Below are 19,821 nucleotides of genomic sequence, written 5' to 3' on the forward strand. Positions count from 1 at the left end.
CCTAATTAGGATGGTATCTTTAACATTTCTCGCTATACTTATTTATCAAATTACGCTGGCATTTTGAAATATCTTCCCAAAATATCATCTCTGAATTTATACTTCATTCAAAAACAGTTTTTCTACAACACATAAATCTGAAAATTCCAAAATTTATAATTAGTTAATTAAAAAATTTTAATTTTTTAAATTAAAAGCTTTCCATATAAAAAAAGTCAATCAATTGCTTTGATTCATTAAATAAATCAGATATGTAAAAATTACAGTTGAATGAGAACTTTTGTAAAATGATCTAAAATCTGAAATAAAAAAGTAATTATTATACATAAATATTATGATAATAATAATATTAATGAAATAACAATTAAACATTCCTTGAACACATTATTTTAAAACAGATTTTGCAAAATTACATAAAAATTTTGAAATATTTAAAATGTAAATGGCAAGTTGTTATCCCATTATACTATTAATAAGGATGAACCAACCACTGTAGTTACTCGGCCGAATTGATCGATGTATCTTTAACAGCAGGCGAAGTTTAAAGAACATCAATGTTTTGACCTGATTAATGGGCCACCTTCACTGGATCAAAAATGTTAGCATTCTTTAAATTTCACACACTGTTAATGGTGCATTGATTCATCAGACTACATATAAAACTTCTCATAACACTATTTTTATAATGCACTCACCTTAGTAAATATAATTTTTTTTTTAATGATGGAATGATTTTAAGTCCAACTCGGTTTACATGGAACAAAAATCTTTTTGAAATTTCAAATGATTCAGACTAAGGAGGGAAAAGATTCTTTGACTCCTGAAGATGGGTACATAGCCTAAAAGCATAAAGTTTTCTAAAAAGTTTCACTCCAATAAAAGCAGTTTGAATTGGATTGACATTTGAGGAGATTCCTTAACAAGTGTATCTTGAATTTCTTTTCAATATGAAAGAATTTACAACTGTAAATATATAAACATATTATTAAAATTAACAATATTTAATATTATAGCTTATTCAAAAATAATAGAAATGAAAACATACTACTAATGTCTTTAACTTTTGAAATTTCAAAGTAATTTCAGAGTTAGAAATTTACTATAAGCAAATATACTTATACAGTAGATTAAGCTAGAATTATAATTTATATTATTAATTTATCAAATCTTAATGCCAAATTCATTGGGCCACAACTTGGCTAATTAAATACGTAAATAATAAAGTAACATACAGGGGTGTCCTATAAGTGTGGAACCACAGGACTTATGTTAATCTTTCTTTATTCTCTTAGGATAAAGCATGGCACTAAGGAAGTAAGGAGGAAAGAATTCAATTATCATAATGATAGGGACCTGCAGTCAGCAAGAAATTGCTGAGTTTAACAGGCTGCTCCAGCTACTATGTGCAATTGGTGGAAAGTCTGGATTCTAGATGCAGTTTGTTAAACTCTTCAATAATTTCTTGCCGATTGCAAGTCCATACCATCAAGACAACTTGAATTTTTCCCTCCTTACCCAGTGTCATACATACTTTACCCATAAAATATTAATGTAACTCTTGTGGTTTGACTTACGAGAAACTGTGTACAGGAAATAAAATTAAATCCATCTAGAAATGTATCAAGATTTAAATATTTCATGGTTTTTTTTAGACTAAAATAGAAACAAATGTTTCAAAAATGTATTCATATAAAAATTTTGATAAGTAGCATAACTTTGGTCTAAAATAGTATTTAAATATTTCAAAGCAATACAGATTCCAAAATATTATGAGATACATTATACTGAAAGTAAATATATATTCGTACAAGATGCATTTGACAGATGCCAGTCATATTCCTTGGCACAAAGGATATGACTGACATCTGCCAAATGCATCTTGTTGTAGTGACACCATGGTTAACATGAGTTATATATACATTATTTATAAGAAACATTTTTTATGCAAGATAAATAACTTTAAGATTAGACACATGATTAAATATAAATGTGATATGCCAACTTATATCAATCTCATATTTTTGTTTCAGGTAAACACTAAATTATTTTGCAGTTTTTTGAATTACTTACTCCATGTGCCGAAAGAAAAAACTTTATAATACAGTAAAAGTTAATGAATAGAGTGGCTTAGAAGGAGCCGAGAAAGTGAATTTCAAGTTATTATTAATGTAAGAACTATGATGAAGTTAATAAAACATTTACTATTCTAAGCTCAAAGTTTGCAACTGGCTTGTAACTCGACAAATGCAAGAAACATTCCAAGCACTTCTTGCATCTGTAATAACAATAATAATTACTTTATATTCTTAATACATTTCTTTATTTATACAAAATAAAGGTTCTTAAATTTGAGCCTTTAAAATTTTAATTAATAAAGTAAATAAAAGAATAATGTCATCATAAAATTTATATAAAATGAATTGGTTTTGCTTAAGAGCAGTAATGTATATTTTTATTCTCAAGCAAAAAGTATTCAGTTAGAGGCAGATATATAACATCTAGACATATTACTAATGTAGTATATCAATTAAATGTAATTGAAGCACTTGGTAAACAGACCATTAACTCAGATAAATACTGCATCTTAATACTTTAAATATAAATTCAGCAAGTTATATATAGCACAACCAATTGAAATAGAAGGGCATTTTATTAATGCCAAATTTAAGATACATAAAGTGACAAACCATATCATTCTAATAAAATACCACCGTATTTTTTTATTACAGATAATTGTTTCTTTATACACATTTTGTTTTAATGTAACTTATTTAAATTAGCATCTTAATTACTTGGCCATCTGGCCATCTTAAATTGTCTTAGGTTATTTTTACAAGAATTAAAAATAACAACTTTAACTTAGTATTTCTGTAGAATATCCTCTTGAAGTCTCAAAATCAAACAATTATGATACAAAATACTCCTCAANGTTATACTCAACATTCAAAAAGAACTGTTCATATTACAAACTGAAAATAAAAGACTGTCATTCTATATACTGTCATTATATTTTACATTGTTATATGTTATCATTGTGTAGTTACAATAATATCCAATTCTATATTCATTTATTTTTCAAATATATTAATTTTTGTAATTTACAAATTAATACTGTACAGTACATGAGATATGCCATGTAACTGAATAAAACAGCTTTGAAACAGGATTATAATATAAAACATCTGACAAACACCAAACTCCAGTTTGAAAATGGAAATTAAATGCAAATTAAATATTTTTGATTGCCTTAAGCAATCATCATCAGATTACAGAAATATTCTATAATTTGTTTTGCATAAAATTTATATTTTCAAACTGGAGTTTCAGTGTTTGATGAACATTTTTATAGGATATATGTCTTAAATAAATAAAGTTTTAATAAATGAAACTATCCAAAAACAATACTTTTATTTATCATTAAGATAAATAAAAATTGTTTTATTTATCATTAAGATAAATAAAACAATTTACAAAAAATTGAGTGTCTTATAAATATTCATATATGTGCATGTTTTCTTAATATTTTATAATAGGTGGGCCAAACCTCATCACAATAAGAGCCATACATGGCCTGTTGGAAATATACAAGATATACATTCTCTATTGGAACAGAAGTTTGTATATATACAGTATTACTGGGCTTATCCCAAAAATAATAAAATTAAAATATATACAACTATTAACTTTAATTTTAAAACCAGCAAGCTTTAATTCAATTTTAACAAATGTTTTTAATCTCATAATTTATTCCTAAAATTTTAAATATTGTAACAATCAAATATACATTCCAAAATTAAATGTTAATGTATATAGACCTAAAGAAGATTTATTATTAGATCAAAAATATTTGTCAAAGTTGAATTAAAGTTTGCTAGTTTTAAAATTACAGTTAACAATTGTATGCATTGAGAAACAATTTATCCAGCTTTTGTGAATAATTCTAAAATTAAATACTTACTTAATATGTGTAATATATTTGTTGTTCTACATATTTTATGTTTGATTTTTAATGTTTGGATCCAATGACAAGACACATTTGTTTTGAAAAATGTTTTATCAAGTAATAAACTGACTTCTTAAAAACTATTAGTATTGTGTTTTGTGTTTATTGTAATACACAGATTATGTCCTCCTAGAAAATACTTGAATCTTTAAAACCTAGAACCAATTTTTGATGTGTCTGATAAAACTATAAAAGATGTAAAGAAAACTTTAAAGCAAATATTTTATAAAAGATCATTCCTGAATCTGCTCCTTTTTCACAAAATCTGGTATAATAGCTGATAAATACTTAGATTTAGTATATGTCTCTTCAATCCAAATGGTTAACAAACGGTAGACTTTCTTTCAGCTCTGAGGTTAAGTTTTCCTTTATTGTAAATTACATATGCATTTCAGGCTTATGAGGATTTTTACTTCATATGAGGAGTCATATGAAGTAAAAATTGTAGGACCATGGATGAATGTAATAAAAAATAAGCCCGTTTGGGAATTATACTCATATACGATTGTTATTCATGTATTTCGTTGGTAATAATGTCATTGTTGATGTCATACAATTTTTAAAAAGTGTTACTCAACCATCTGAGAATTTACACTGAAGAGGGGCTCATACAAGCCTGAAATGCATATGTAATTTACAATAAAGGAAAAATTAACCTCAGAGCTGAAAGAAAGTCTACCGTTTGTTAACCATTCGGATTGAAGAGACATATACTAAATCTGCTCCTTTTTTTTTGTTGCTCATATATGGATAGCTTACAACTTCAGCAGGGTGCCAAAGATGCTTGGCAGAGATAAAATCATCTCCAGATAGATTTTAAAATATTGTCTATTACATAACATTTATATAATGTTGATTTATCAACTTATTAAACAATAAAACATAAAAATTTATTCTTTATTCAAAAATTACTTACAAGTAAAGCAATGAGCTGTAAGAAAGTGTCCTCTCCAATGTCACAGAATAAATTTATTTTATCTTTATTAGAGTTGTCAAGATTATCTTAAAATTATATAATACCTTTTCAAATAAATTTTCAGTTTTGAAAAGTATTTTCATAATTCTTTTAAAATTATGATGTTAGTAGACATATAACAACTTAGTTACATAATATCTAAAGTAAAAGCATAATATTTCATTACTAGAAGTAATAAATTTATAATCTAAGTAAAATAATAATATATAAGCACAGTGATGGATTATCTACTAGCACACAAGGCATATGCCTAGGGGCCGCAAGTCTCAGAGGGCCCAAAACTGAAAAAAGTAAAGTACAGTACATTTCAATTATACAGTACAGTATATCATAATTTAAAAAGGTAGAACTATAGAAGCAGTAGTGCATTGCTTTCTCTCTCAATTTTCTTTCAGAAACATATATGATAGTCATTTGCAAAATGCACAGAATTATTTGGTGCTGACCCATGTGTCTCTCTTAAAAAAACTGAGAAAGCAACACTGTACCGCTTCTATAGTACTAGCTTTATAAATAATGCTATAGCTACAATTACACATTATTAATTTATAATGTAGTAAAATTATGTAGGGGGCCCAGTGGTGCATTACAGCTTCATGGGTACCCAGGCAAATTTTAATTTGGGGACTCTTGTGTACTTTTTCCTCAAGAGGAATTTTCTTATACAAGATTGGTTTGGGAGCCCTCACTAACAGGCAATTGCCCTTTTTTCTCCATAGGATAACTTTCCACTGAGGGGCCCTGGAAGTTCTTAATCAGCCACTGCATACACTACAAAATTGTGTTCTAATCCAAAAATATTTCAGAAGAATTTCGTTAAAACGTGACGTATTATTTTACCTCTAAAACTGTTTTATCTTTGATGAAATTTCTGTTATGCCATACATACTGTGCCAATACAGGTGAACTCGGCCAAATATACATCCCATAAGAAGGATCAACGTACTGAAAAAAAATATATTTTAAAGAAATATTTTAAAGGATTCAAATCACAACAGCATACAAATACTAAAAATTTGGGCAGAATTTTACCTCGTAAACAGTCATGACAAGTGTTTCACCCGTATTATCATCATCAAAGATAAAAGCTTTCACAGATTTATTCACGTCCATTTCTCTTATTTATTAGCCTTTTCATCTAGCCATGTTATTCGCGTTTATTATCCCTATCGAGTCGTTAAATAACCAAAAAAGTGCCGCGAACCATGTCAACAACGTGTTTCTCGACCGACCACGTGATTCACCTACATTTCATAGTACGGGTCACCACATTACGTAATCGACGTCACAATAACATAAAACACAAAAATTAATAAAAATCATTTTAATAAAAAGTTAAAAAATCTGCCAACTTTCGAAATTATTTTTAGCCAAACGAAATAATTAAATATTTAAATAATGCCGCATCAATTTTTAATTTACGACGGACTATTTTTTTTAATTTTTATTTTTCTTTCTCTATTTCCTAATTTCAAAATGTGGCACGTGATAAGAAGTTATCCAATTAATGGTAAGAATTTAATAAATATTTTATGACGTCAATAAAGTAAACCAATCATAAAATATGATTTAGTAAATAGTGGCAATGACGCAGTGGCTTCCTTCACATATTAAAACGTCTAAAGATGGCGGATCCTTCTAAGAGACAAGCTAAGAAGAAGGCGGAATTGAATCGAATTTTACACAAAGAACAAGAAAAAGCTAAGATTAAACAGGTAAGGGACTCGTTATAAATAGTTTTTGACGTAATAATATCGTACCACGTGCTTAAGTGTCGATTTAATGTCAATTTCATGGCAAAAGCATGAAAATTTAATCAGTTTCAACCCATGCTTAAAATTTCGGTNTTATATTTAACCTAATTTTGTCATCATATTATAAATTCACAGCTTTTAAATGGTAAATAAGGTTTTTAAATACAAATTCATATAAAAGCATATGGTTATCAAAGCCTATGCTAGTCTAAAAGTTTTGTGAGTCACAGTGAGCCAACTTAAGTAAAAACTTGAAAATTATAAAAAAAAGAATACTAAACATATCATTATTTATTATTAATTAATGCAAGATAATTATTTATTATTTATTTATATTTATAGTGTTATTTATTAATGCAAGATAAACTAGACTGACAATTAGATTTGCAAAGAACTTTTTTAAAACATGTGCATCTACTAGATTGACACTGATTTTTCGCAGGTTTGCTTGAACACTTGAAGTCCTTGGTCCAAATAATAATTGGTTAGTCATGGCTTCTTGCAGAGATATTGATCTTTCTGGTATTTCCCCATTAAATCATTCAATAACTCATGTAATTTGTAATGATGGAACCAATTTTTAATTACTCCATATTTAGCCTCTACCTTGAAAACTCCGTTTCTGAAATCAAATATTTTTTCCATAATTTTTTTGGTACCTAAAGGACCATAATCTATTTTTGGTACAAAGAAAAAGTACTTTTTCCAGTATCTAATATAGGAAATTCTTAGCAGTGTCATTAACCATATTCTCTGAAGTGTCTAACTCCTTTATGCACTTCTTCTCTTTCATTTTGTATATTATGCTCACTTTTGCATATAAAACAGATCATTTTTCTTCCATAATCTTCATTTCCTTCAAACAATTCTGAAATAGCACAAAGAGGTTTAAAGCAGGAACTGCACTGATAAGGTCCACTGGTTTCATTTTGACACTCTGGACAGGTTAGATCAGGTGATAAATTTTCATTACTTTCTGTGGTTATTATGTTAGAAAAGATATTTCTACTAATCAAATTATCAGAGCTGTATGATGTCTGCTGTGAAGTATCATACTGAATTTTTCTATGTCCTTTATGACTTTTTGATCATTGTTGGCAGGTTTTCTAGCTCCTCATCAGTTTCAACAGATGAAAAAATATTATCAGGAATATTTGTAAACCAGTTTTAGGTTCACTACCAAATAAGGCTTGATAAGGTGATTTGCCAATGACTTGATGATATGATGCATTTTTTTGATATTGCACAAAATAGCACCCAATCGACAATTTTGTCGAATTATCATCATACATCCAAGAGTTAAGCGTATTTTTGATATTTTGGTGTTTATAGATGTCAAGGACTGCCATGCACAATTTCACAATCTGGCTACATATTTAAAAATTCTTCAAGGATTTTTGCAGTGAACTCCCAGTCATTGTCACTCTGTAGGATATATGGAGCTTCAAATTGTAAAAAAAATGTTTAAGTTCTACAGCTAATTCAGACTCCTGCTTTAATTGAAGTGATCTAAGATGTAAGTATTTAATAGCATTATCTTTATATTTTAAAGGTTGTTTATACTCTATCTGGTGCTAACTGTAAATCAACTGAATCAACTTGTCCATTTCCATAAAATCTTCAAAAACTATTAGTTAGTCACAATACTTTTCTTAGGTATAATTACATTTAGCTTTGCAGTAGGGACAAAGCAACAAATATTTCAACTGCTTTTTTGTATGTAAATGTGTTTTTAATACTGTATATCATTTTGTCACAGCCATCATGTCCACAGGATATATAATCTCTGTCAATATATCAAAATGCTGTTCAGTTAATATGATACATACCATAATAATATGATACATACCATAGGATTATCAAGTAACTTTTTCTTAAAAATAAGATAATCTTCATTCATTGTATTTACGATATCATACTTTGAACATCAATATTTGATAGATGTCCGCTGTGCACCGGAATCTATGGTCATCTTACTATTTTTGCTATGTCTAATAACCTCTAAAATTCTCTAATCCATGGTTTCTTCAAATTTCCATGTTTTGTGCAGAACTCATTATTTGTTTGTAGAAATTATCTTCAAGCTCACTATATCCAGATATATTAAACTTTCAGACATATTCAGACTTTCATTATTTGTTATAATATTCAATAATTCTAGAAGACATACTAGACAACAGTCAATTGCTGAATGTCTCTTGACGCCTCAAGTAGCAAGAATCGAATGTAAATATGACAATCTGGCAGTTTATCCAATGCTGTATTGTAAAGTAGCATTTAACCAGTTGTATAATAGAATGTAAAATGTCATTCAATCCAGCTGGATTTGATTTAGCCTCTTTGTAATGTGGCTGAATGTTAGTTAGCTTTCTTATAAAATAGCGTTGTTTAATCAAATGGCTAGACACTTTGTAAAGCGGATAAATTAACTATACAGCTAGGACATGAATATTGTTTTGTTATCATTAACTGAGGTTTGTGAAAAATTTTAAGCTACCAAAACAAGTCAATTACTTTATATTTTTCTGGGAAGAAGACTGTAGAATATACTACAAATTCATATTTTTGAGTAATTTTAAATGAAAAAGTATGACTTTTTAAAATAATCATGAATATAAATTATTAGTACATTTTGAATATAAAAATAATAATTATGTTTATATCATAATTATTATTTTTATATTCAAAATGTACTAATAATTTACTAAAGTTAACCTTCAACATTTACCTCCACCAGTTCCAGCTACGGGACAGTGAGACCTGCAGGTGCAACACGAACACTAAACAAGACTACCTCCACCTATTCTTTCACTGTCCACTTTTCGACAGCAACAGAGAAAGATTCATTGAGGCTGTACTTCATAACACCATAACTGGCTGTGTCCTCTACAAGCCCTAGTATATGAGAAAGACATGTACAATGACCTGAATAAAGACCTGAATAATTATCTGCAGAACAAAGTGCTAACAGAGAAAACAAGAAACACTTTGTCAGCAGCAGAACCCTTGTAGCCATGCAAATCAACTGAACTACAATGTTAACACCACACATTAATAAAAATCACTATGTCTGTGCTTTTAGTGTAACCTTAGGAATGTCAATTGTAAATATGTTTGTAACCTGATAATTTGTTTGGGCTACCTGCAATCTGGCACATAGCACCCACCTTGTATCTAGTTTATGCACAGTTAATCTGTATACTGTATATACATTTGACATCTGTAAATACTTTTGTACTATCTGTCATTGTCACATAGGAAAACTGGACCCTATAGAAAGTCCTTTCATGAAGCATTCATCCTTGGCAAAGTGTTTACATGTTGCATTGCCATATTCCATCAAATCAGCCAACTAAATATAAATACATAATAATATGCATAAATAAAAAAATAATAATTACTTTAATCAGATTCTTGATGTTCTTTTGCTATTTCAAACATTCTAATTTCATGTCTTCCTGGCATGTTAGATCCAGCAATATTTCCTCCTTCTGCATCAAATGATTCTAAAGATATAGCACGACAAGATAAATTCCATTTCTTCAATAAGTGTCTAATTGTCCAATCAGCACTAAAAAGAATATATTATAAGTAGTATATAAAATTTATATCTGTAAAGTTTAAATCGGAAACATCTACATTACCTTCTTTCTTGATACGTACACCAAAATCTTGCTTTTGGATATTTTGTAAAGATAAAAGAAATTGTGACAAGGATGGCTTCAAACACTAATAATTAAAAAACTTTAACTGTTTAAAAATAATAAAAATATTTAATTATATATTTTTAAACTAATAAATTCACAAGAAATACATAAATTTAAAAAATGTTTTAAATTCAAACCTTTTTTTTAATTTTAAGTTATTCAAATTTTACTTCTTTTTATTTATTTGTTAAATAAATTCAGATAAAATTAAAATTAACTCATTCAAAATTTTATTTTTAAGAACTTCATACTCTTAACAGGGAACAGGCATAGCACATGACCCAGGAACAAAGTAAAGGGGTGCCAAGAAGAAAAGGAATGTAATAATTTGAATCGATGGAATAACTAACTAAAATATTGAATGGTCCCTTGTTAAAAACTCTACAAAATGTAAAACTCTAAAAATGTATGAAAGTTGGCATACAAAGAGCAATTTAGGGATATAAAAGGTACAGGTGCTGCTTAATGACAAAGATACATTCCAGAAATACATTGTTAAGCAACTCTGTAATTAAATAAACATCACAGTGTACTTAGACAAACCTTATATTGTATAGTCTACTCATCATATAGGTAGTATGTAACACAATAATAATTTATGTACCAGCACCTAAATATACAAAAATGCACAAGCAGTTATAAATTTTTCATCTCCATTATAATGTTACAGGATCTGTTGTTAAGCAGACATATTTATATTATACATGAGAGTACAGTATGTATTATTCAAATATCAAATGTCCAGAAGTGAAAGAACTACATGAAACATTTAGAGTTTAATACAGTACAATTAAGAGTTATAATTTGACAGCAGACATATAGGTCCTTAAAAGTGGCATTTCAGGCACTTAAAATAAGCTCTTAAATTGCGTCGTTTAGGCTTTATAAACAAAAAATAGGCAGTCAAAATTTGCACAATGAACAATTAATGTACTTATCAGGATGATGAATTTTTTATTTAACATATGTATTCCAAACAAAAATGCATGTATTCAGAATGATGCAAAACACAAAAGTAGACAAACAATTATCTTTACATTTTTTATTTGCTCTGTTTCCCATAGTAGGGTCATACAGTAGGGAAGTAGTTATTATAGTAGGTTATTATGTACTCATTAATTCTTATGTACATTCTCCCTACTGTAATAAGTAAACAATATGCATTATATTATAGATGACTGAGGAGGGGCACAGCCCAAAATGCATACAAAAAAGATGTACCATATCAACTAAATAAAGATAATTGATGAAAACTTGCTATGTGTCTTCAAAATACACTATAAAATTAGTGTTTAATAAGTCAAAGATTAGAATTGTTCTTGGTCTATTGTTCTCTTATAACATGGAGGCAATCAATGTAAACAAATGCATTAATGTACACATATGACAGTTTGGACAAAATTTTCACTTCAAATTTCAAAATAGCTGTATTTCCAACTAAACAAATTCCTTTAAATCTCTATACTCCTGGCAGGGACAAAAGTACAGTTACAAACTAACGGGATTTCGAACTTTCCTAGTTCAAATTAATGAGGATTTCCTGCATATTCTTATAAATATTTGAAGAATTGCTTAAAAGTTAACAGCATTCATATTTACTATTCTTTTAATTTTCTTTAAGAAGTAATATTTATAAGAAACTTTCTTACCATCTGGATCATAAAAGCAATCTGATCCCAAGATAATATCAACAGGCTTCAAAGTTAAAATGTTTGGACAGAACATGCCCCACGTTAAACTGAATATTTTAAGATTATCATTCTCTTTCAAATCATTTGTTTGAATATTATCTCTGCACAGTTCAAAGCATTTTGGTGAAAAGGCACTATCAGTCAAGTATACACATGCACCACACTTGGCAGCTGTAAGTCCTGGAAGTGCTGTGCCAGCACCTATCTACAAATATAAAAACATTATTGAATATAAAAATTAAAAACATTAATTAATATAAAATTAATTTTATCAGTTACAAATTTTATCAGTTTATTAAAATTTGTATGCATTTTTATTGATTAAGTGATGATAATTTTCATTCTTGATTCAATCCTTAAGTGTTATGAGAAAGCTTTTATGGGGCTTAGAAGTAAAACAAACCCTTTTTGTTTGAACAAATAAAATATATAGAATGTTTCTTTATTAATAAAAAGCCAGCAAAAATATCCCCAGCTTCCACTCTCAATGACCATGGCAACAGATAAGCTTTTGCAAACCTTGTCAAAGAAGTCTTCCACTAACTTACAGATCCAACCTGGTTTAGTTGTCTGTAGCTCTTCATTGCTCTACTCTAGGAGCAACAATAAATGCCAAAAGTTATTGTGAAACCCTTAAAAAATTACAGTAGATTATTCAAAACAGAAGACTGGACTCTGGAGTAATTTTTCTTCATGATAATGCATAGCCACATTCTACCTGTAGCATGTAGCAAAATCTTTGAACACCTGCTGTATAGTTCCAATCTAGCACTATCTGACTTCCCCATTTCATATTTGAAGAAATTTTTGGGAAGATGACAATTCCACAGCTACAAAAAGCTGAAGACAATCAGGCAAGTTGGAAGGATACTATTTTGACAACAGTTTGCAAAAGCTTGTCACTATGACAAAGGTCTGCACCAGAAAGGTAAATATGTTGAAAAATAGCTGTAAATATGCATTTTCCTATGAGAATAAACCTAAGAATGAAGTTGGGAACATGTGCATATTATTTTATATGTTCATATTCCAACAAAAATGAAAATGAATAAAGAAACCTAATTTTCTGCCAAAATTGAACAGAACCATAAGTATTGACATCAATTGCACCAAAGAACCTTGGTGCAGTTGATGCCAATACTTATAAAGAATGCAAAAATACAAACTGTCTTTTGGCATTAATATTTTAATAATATGTAAAAAAAACAAGTAAGTATTTTGTCTTCTTCAGGCTAACAATGAAGGTGGTTAGAACATTGGATTACAACTATAATTCCTTAAGGTCAAAAGTGGTCTTATTATACCAGTTCAGGGACAGAAATGTGGTATTTATTTGGAAAACACTATATTCTGTCCAATATTTTAACAGACCAACATTGGAACTATCCAATTTGTAGGTAGCTCTCTTTAATCAAGTGAGGAGTAGATGAACAAATGTTTATACTACTAGCAACATCTTAATTTTTTATTTTTGTTTTGATAATTTGCATTCTTTTATGTGAATTTTAAATTATACAATTCATGTTCAATTTCCATTAGAAATCAAATTTTATGCATTCCAAATTCTATTTGGAATTCTGTTAGCCTGAAGACAATGACATTGTGTTGCCAAAACTACTTGCTTTGTTTTTTTGCATGTTATTAAAAGATTAACACCAAAAGCCAGTTTGTATTTTTATATTCTTTATGGACAGAAAAATAAACCAGAGTGAGTTCCTAGTTTTAAGCACTAAAAAGTTTTCTGCTTATAAATATACAGCCAATAGTCTTTTCTGTCAATTTTATGGCAACATCCATATAAGCATGTGGTAGTACTTTCATTTAAATAACAGCAGTACCACAGTTGATGGATTGATAAACGAAATTATCAAAAATTAAAAGATTTATTAAACATATTAGATTATCAACACTTTTATGATAAAAAAGAGAAATTATTGTAAAGACACAATGCTTAAATATAACACATGAATGACAATATGATTTTATTGCATGTGTTCTCTTGGCTGAAAGCAGAAAATGAATCAGAACTGAAAGCATATTTTCTATTTTTATTTGGTATATGTGAAAAACCAGTACATTCCTGGTCTTAGAGACAAACTATAAAGCATTACTTCTACTTAGTACTTATCATCACATCAAAAGTGTCTGTCTTGTAAGTTGCTTCACAAGCTAAATACTTTCATTTTGGCATATTAATTGCTGTTAATTTCAAATAATTTTCAAAAAACTGAATAATCATCATCAAATGAAACAAGTATTACAATGAGTGAAAGTTTCTTCCAATAGTGATCCTAGTGATCTTTATCAAGTCTTTCTTAATTATCCACAATAAACAAAGACCAAGATTAATAAATCAATTCATTTATTTGCCTATTTAACAAATGCATTTCAGATTGGTATTTTCCAATCCCTCTTCAGGCTTACAGCTTTAGCATCTTCAATGTTCTGGTCTCACTGTTGGAAGAAACTTTTACTCATTGTTGTATCCATTCCATTTTAACAATTTTATTAACAAGTTTACAAATTAAGTATTACAATATTAATGAATAGTAGTATTAGCAAAAGTGACACAATTAAATAGAGATTAACAACAAAATGAACAGCTGTCTGGTATTAAATAACTAAACATATTTAACATGTTTAGCTATTTTGACTGATAAATATCAAGAGAGATAACTGTATTTAAGTTTGACCTTTAACTCAGTTTCTTGCACAAAATGTATAAGAAACTTTTCAATCAAAGCAAAATAATTTAAATATATAANTTCGAATGCAAATTTTGTAAGAATTTTGTATTTTTCATAATTTTAAAAGTTACATGTTTAAAATTATAAAAAACCATTCGTTAAAATTTAAATCAGAAAATTACTGCAGAATGCAAAGTTTGCTAAAAAAAATTCAATGATGTTGAACTTAGTGCAAATTTAACATTAATAATATTTTTATTGTTTACATGTTTAGCTTTAAGAAGAACCATTCGTATAAATTTAAATCAGAAAATTACTGATCATGACAATTATATTTAACCTAATTTTGTCATCATATTATAAATTCACAGCTTTTAAATGGTAAATAAGGTTTTTAAATACAAATTCATATAAAAGCATATGGTTATCAAAGCCTATGCTAGTCTAAAAGTTTTGTGAGTCACAGTGAGCCAACTTAAGTAATCCACAAGTCACATCAGTCAGTTTCAAAAAACATGTTTATTGTGTACTTTTTACATTACAAGCTGAAATATATTGCAGATATTACAACTGTTAAAAAATACAGCAATAGTACAGTACATATTTATAAATAAGACTCAGGGTAGCCAGATTTTTTCATTGACCTATCCACAAAAATGATTCTTTCGAGCATATTTTGCACTAAATTTTGGAAAATTTTTGGGTAAATTCTCATATTTATGTGTTAATTTTTGTCATTTTTTCAGAAAAGTGAAAATTTGCACAAAATTTGTCTACAATTGCCCAAAAAAAATTTGTGTATGCCTAAGTTTGTCATTTTCACCTACAATTTAGATATCTAGGCATATATATAGCCATCTGGCAGTCCTGATAAGACTCATGTCCTTCAAGCCTGCCTACCTGTTGATGAGGTTATGACTTTGCATAGCCAATGTGGTAAGCCTATATTCAAGTCACGCACATTTTAATCTTTACCCAATGAAGGGCAGACCAACTTTGGTTAGAATGTTGAATGCTATGTCGTACAGTATTTGCACTTTTAATCCCATACTCTTGCATACCAGACAGAGTACTGATAGTCACAACATCAAATTTCAGTGAGTCACAAACTGGCTCGCCAGTAAACATGCTGCGAGTCAAAGTTGTGAAAATATTAAATTTGACTTGTAAAAATGTGAGTAAACAAAAGCTCTGGTTGTGTTATTTTGAAACAACTACAATCATTTACTAATATTATTTGTTTTTAATTTATAATTAACTAAATTTATTTTTCTTTTTTTCATTTCCTAATTTCAAAAGGAACTTTAAGATACTTGCTTCTTGTCTTTTATTTTTTATGTTAAGTGTAACTTGTCATCTTTTTAATTAACTAGGACTTTTAATACAAATTTGTGTGGATCCACTCCCTTCAATATAACAAGTCTTAGTTAAAAAGAAAGTCCAAGTAGAGAAGTTATACTCAACATTCAAAAAGAACTGTTCATATTACAAACTGAAAATAAAAGACTGTCATTCTATATACTGTCATTATATTTTACATTGTTATATGTTATCATTGTGTAGTTACAATAATATCCAATTCTATATTCATTTATTTTTCAAATATATTAATTTTTGTAATTTACAAATTAATACTGTACAGTACATGAGATATGCCATGTAACTGAATAAAACAGCTTTGAAACAGGATTATAATATAAAACATCTGACAAACACCAAACTCCAGTTTGAAAATGGAAATTAAATGCAAATTAAATATTTTTGATTGCCTTAAGCAATCATCATCAGATTACAGAAATATTCTATAATTTGTTTTGCATAAAATTTATATTTTCAAACTGGAGTTTCAGTGTTTGATGAACATTTTTATAGGAGATATGTCTTAAATAAATAAAGTTTTAATAAATGAAACTATCCAAAAACAATACTTTTATTTATCATTAAGATAAATAAAACATGTTTTATTTATCATTAAGATAAATAAAACAATTTACAAAAAATTGAGTGTCTTATAAATATTCATATATGTGCATGTTTTCTTAATATTTTATAATAGGTGGGCCAAACCTCATCACAATAAGAGCCATACATGGCCTGTTGGAAATATACAAGATATACATTCTCTATTGGAACAGAAGTTTGTATATATACAGTATTACTGGGCTTATCCCAAAAATAATAAAATTAAAATATATACAACTATTAACTTTAATTTTAAAACCAGCAAGCTTTAATTCAATTTTAACAAATGTTTTTAATCTCATAATTTATTCCTAAAATTTTAAATATTGTAACAATCAAATATACATTCCAAGATTAAATGTTAATGTATATAGACCTAAAGAAGATTTATTATTAGATCAAAAATATTTGTCAAAGTTGAATTAAAGTTTGCTAGTTTTAAAATTACAGTTAACAATTGTATGCATTGAGAAACAATTTATCCAGCTTTTGTGAATAATTCTAAAATTAAATACTTACTTAATATGTGTAATATATTTGTTGTTCTACATATTTTATGTTTGATTTTTAATGTTTGGATCCAATGACAAGACACATTTGTTTTGAAAAATGTTTTATCAAGTAATAAACTGACTTCTTAAAAACTATTAGTATTGTGTTTTGTGTTTATTGTAATACACAGATTATGTCCTCCTAGAAAATACTTGAATCTTTAAAACCTAGAACCAATTTTTGATGTGTCTGATAAAACTATAAAAGATGTAAAGAAAACTTTAAAGCAAATATTTTATAAAAGATCATTCCTGAATCTGCTCCTTTTTCACAAAATCTGGTATAATAGCTGATAAATACTTAGATTTAGTATATGTCTCTTCAATCCGAATGGTTAACAAACGGTAGACTTTCTTTCAGCTCTGAGGTTAAGTATTCCTTTATTGTAAATTACATATGCATTTCAGGCTTGTATAAGCCCCTCTTCAGTGTAAATTCTCAAATGGTTGAGTAACACTTTTTAAAAATTGTATGACATCAACAATGACATTATTACCAACGAAACACATGAATAACAATCGTATATGAGTATAATTCCCAAACCTGTTCTTTTCTAAGTATTTATCAGCTATTATACCAGATTTTGTGAAGAAAATTTAATGACAAAATGGATAAAAAGAACAGGTTTGGGAATTATACTCATATACGATTGTTATTCATGTGTTTCGTTGGTAATAATGTCATTGTTGATGTCATACAATTTTTAAAAAGTGTTACTCAACCATCTGAGAATTTATACTGAAGAGGGGCTCATACAAGCCTGAAATGCATATGTAATTTACAATAAAGGAAAACTTAACCTCAGAGCTGAAAGAAAGTCTACCGTTTGTTAACCATTCGGATTGAAGAGACATATACTAAATCTGCTCCTTTTTTTTTGTTGCTCATATATGGATAGCTTACAACTTCAGCAGGGTGCCAAAGATGCTTGGCAGAGATAAAATCATCTCCAGATAGATTTTAAAATATTGTCTATTACATAACATTTATATAATGTTGATTTATCAACTTATTAAACAATAAAACATAAAAATTTATTCTTTATTCAAAAATTACTTACAAGTAAAGCAATGAGCTGTAAGAAAGTGTCCTCTCCAATGTCACAGAATAAATTTATTTTATCTTTATTAGAGTTGTCAAGATTATCTTAAAATTATATAATACCTTTTCAAATAAATTTTCAGTTTTGAAAAGTATTTTCATAATTCTTTTAAAATTATGATGTTAGTAGACATATAACAACTTAGTTACATAATATCTAAAGTAAAAGCATAATATTTCATTACTAGAAGTAATAAATTTATAATCTAAGTAAAATAATAATATATAAGCACAGTGATGGATTATCTACTAGCACACAAGGCATATGCCTAGGGGCCGCAAGTCTCAGAGGGCCCAAAACTGAAAAAAGTAAAGTACAGTACATTTCAATTATACAGTACAGTATATCATAATTTAAAAAGGTAGAACTATAGAAGCAGTAGTGCATTGCTTTCTCTCTCAATTTTCTTTCAGAAACATATATGATAGTCATTTGCAAAATGCACAGAATTATTTGGTGCTGACCCATGTGTCTCTCTTAAAAAAACTGAGAAAGCAACACTGTACCGCTTCTATAGTACTAGCTTTATAAATAATGCTATAGCTACAATTACACATTATTAATTTATAATGTAGTAAAATTATGTAGGGGGCCCAGTGGTGCATTACAGCTTCATGGGTACCCAGGCAAATTTTAATTTGGGGACTCTTGTGTACTTTTTCCTCAAGAGGAATTTTCTTATACAAGATTGGTTTGGGAGCCCTCACTAACAGGCAATTGCCCTTTTTTCTCCATAGGATAACTTTCCACTGAGGGGCCCTGGAAGTTCTTAATCAGCCACTGCATACACTACAAAATTGTGTTCTAATCCAAAAATATTTCAGAAGAATTTCGTTAAAACGTGACGTATTATTTTACCTCTAAAACTGTTTTATCTTTGATGAAATTTCTGTTATGCCATACATACTGTGCCAATACAGGTGAACTCGGCCAAATATACATCCCATAAGAAGGATCAACGTACTGAAAAAAAATATATTTTAAAGAAATATTTTAAAGGATTCAAATCACAACAGCATACAAATACTAAAAATTTGGGCAGAATTTTACCTCGTAAACAGTCATGACAAGTGTTTCACCCGTATTATCATCATCAAAGATAAAAGCTTTCACAGATTTATTCACGTCCATTTCTCTTATTTATTAGCCTTTTCATCTAGCCATGTTATTCGCGTTTATTATCCCTATCGAGTCGTTAAATAACCAAAAAAGTGCCGCGAACCATGTCAACAACGTGTTTCTCGACCGACCACGTGATTCACCTACATTTCATAGTACGGGTCACCACATTACGTAATCGACGTCACAATAACATAAAACACAAAAATTAATAAAAATCATTTTAATAAAAAGTTAAAAAATCTGCCAACTTTCGAAATTATTTTTA

General features: G+C 28.4%; 1 protein-coding gene and 1 long non-coding RNA gene across 2 annotated transcripts; one reads left to right on the forward strand and one right to left on the reverse strand.

Annotated features, from left to right (window-relative positions):
* Positions 1-709: 709 nt before the first annotated feature.
* On the reverse strand, positions 710-19,785 carry LOC111630711 (methyltransferase-like protein 23). The gene is made up of 6 exons (XM_023374858.1): positions 19,485-19,785; positions 19,293-19,397; positions 12,090-12,336; positions 10,378-10,462; positions 10,135-10,304; positions 710-963 (listed from the first exon to the last, which is right to left on the reverse strand). Exons 1-5 carry the CDS (start codon positions 19,563-19,565, stop codon positions 10,136-10,138), a joined length of 687 nt encoding a protein of 228 aa, XP_023230626.1. The 5' UTR covers positions 19,566-19,785; the 3' UTR covers positions 710-963; position 10,135.
* LOC111630721 lies at positions 6,438-6,699 on the forward strand. The gene is made up of 2 exons (XR_002757576.1): positions 6,438-6,489; positions 6,553-6,699. It is a non-coding gene; the product is annotated as an uncharacterized LOC111630721 (long non-coding RNA).
* Positions 19,786-19,821: the final 36 nt, after the last annotated feature.

This window comes from Centruroides sculpturatus, unplaced genomic scaffold, assembly GCF_000671375.1.
Source record: "Centruroides sculpturatus isolate CEXI.00-Female unplaced genomic scaffold, Cexi_2.0 scaffold20, whole genome shotgun sequence".
Lineage (NCBI taxonomy): Eukaryota > Metazoa > Arthropoda > Arachnida > Scorpiones > Buthidae > Centruroides > Centruroides sculpturatus.

What these genes read in the sequence shown, in the direction of transcription:
- LOC111630711 (XM_023374858.1), bottom strand. Translation starts at nt 19,565, where the DNA reads ATGGACGTGAATAAATCTGTGAAAGCTTTTATCTTTGATGATGATAAT. An exon ending in TTGCTTTTATGATCCAGATG is followed by an intron (nt 10,463 to 12,089) that starts GTAAGAAAGTTT and finishes TTTAATTATTAG; the next exon opens with TGTTTGAAGCCATCCTTGTC. An exon ending in TGTACGTATCAAGAAAGAAG is followed by an intron (nt 10,305 to 10,377) that starts GTAATGTAGATG and finishes TATTCTTTTTAG; the next exon opens with TGCTGATTGGACAATTAGAC.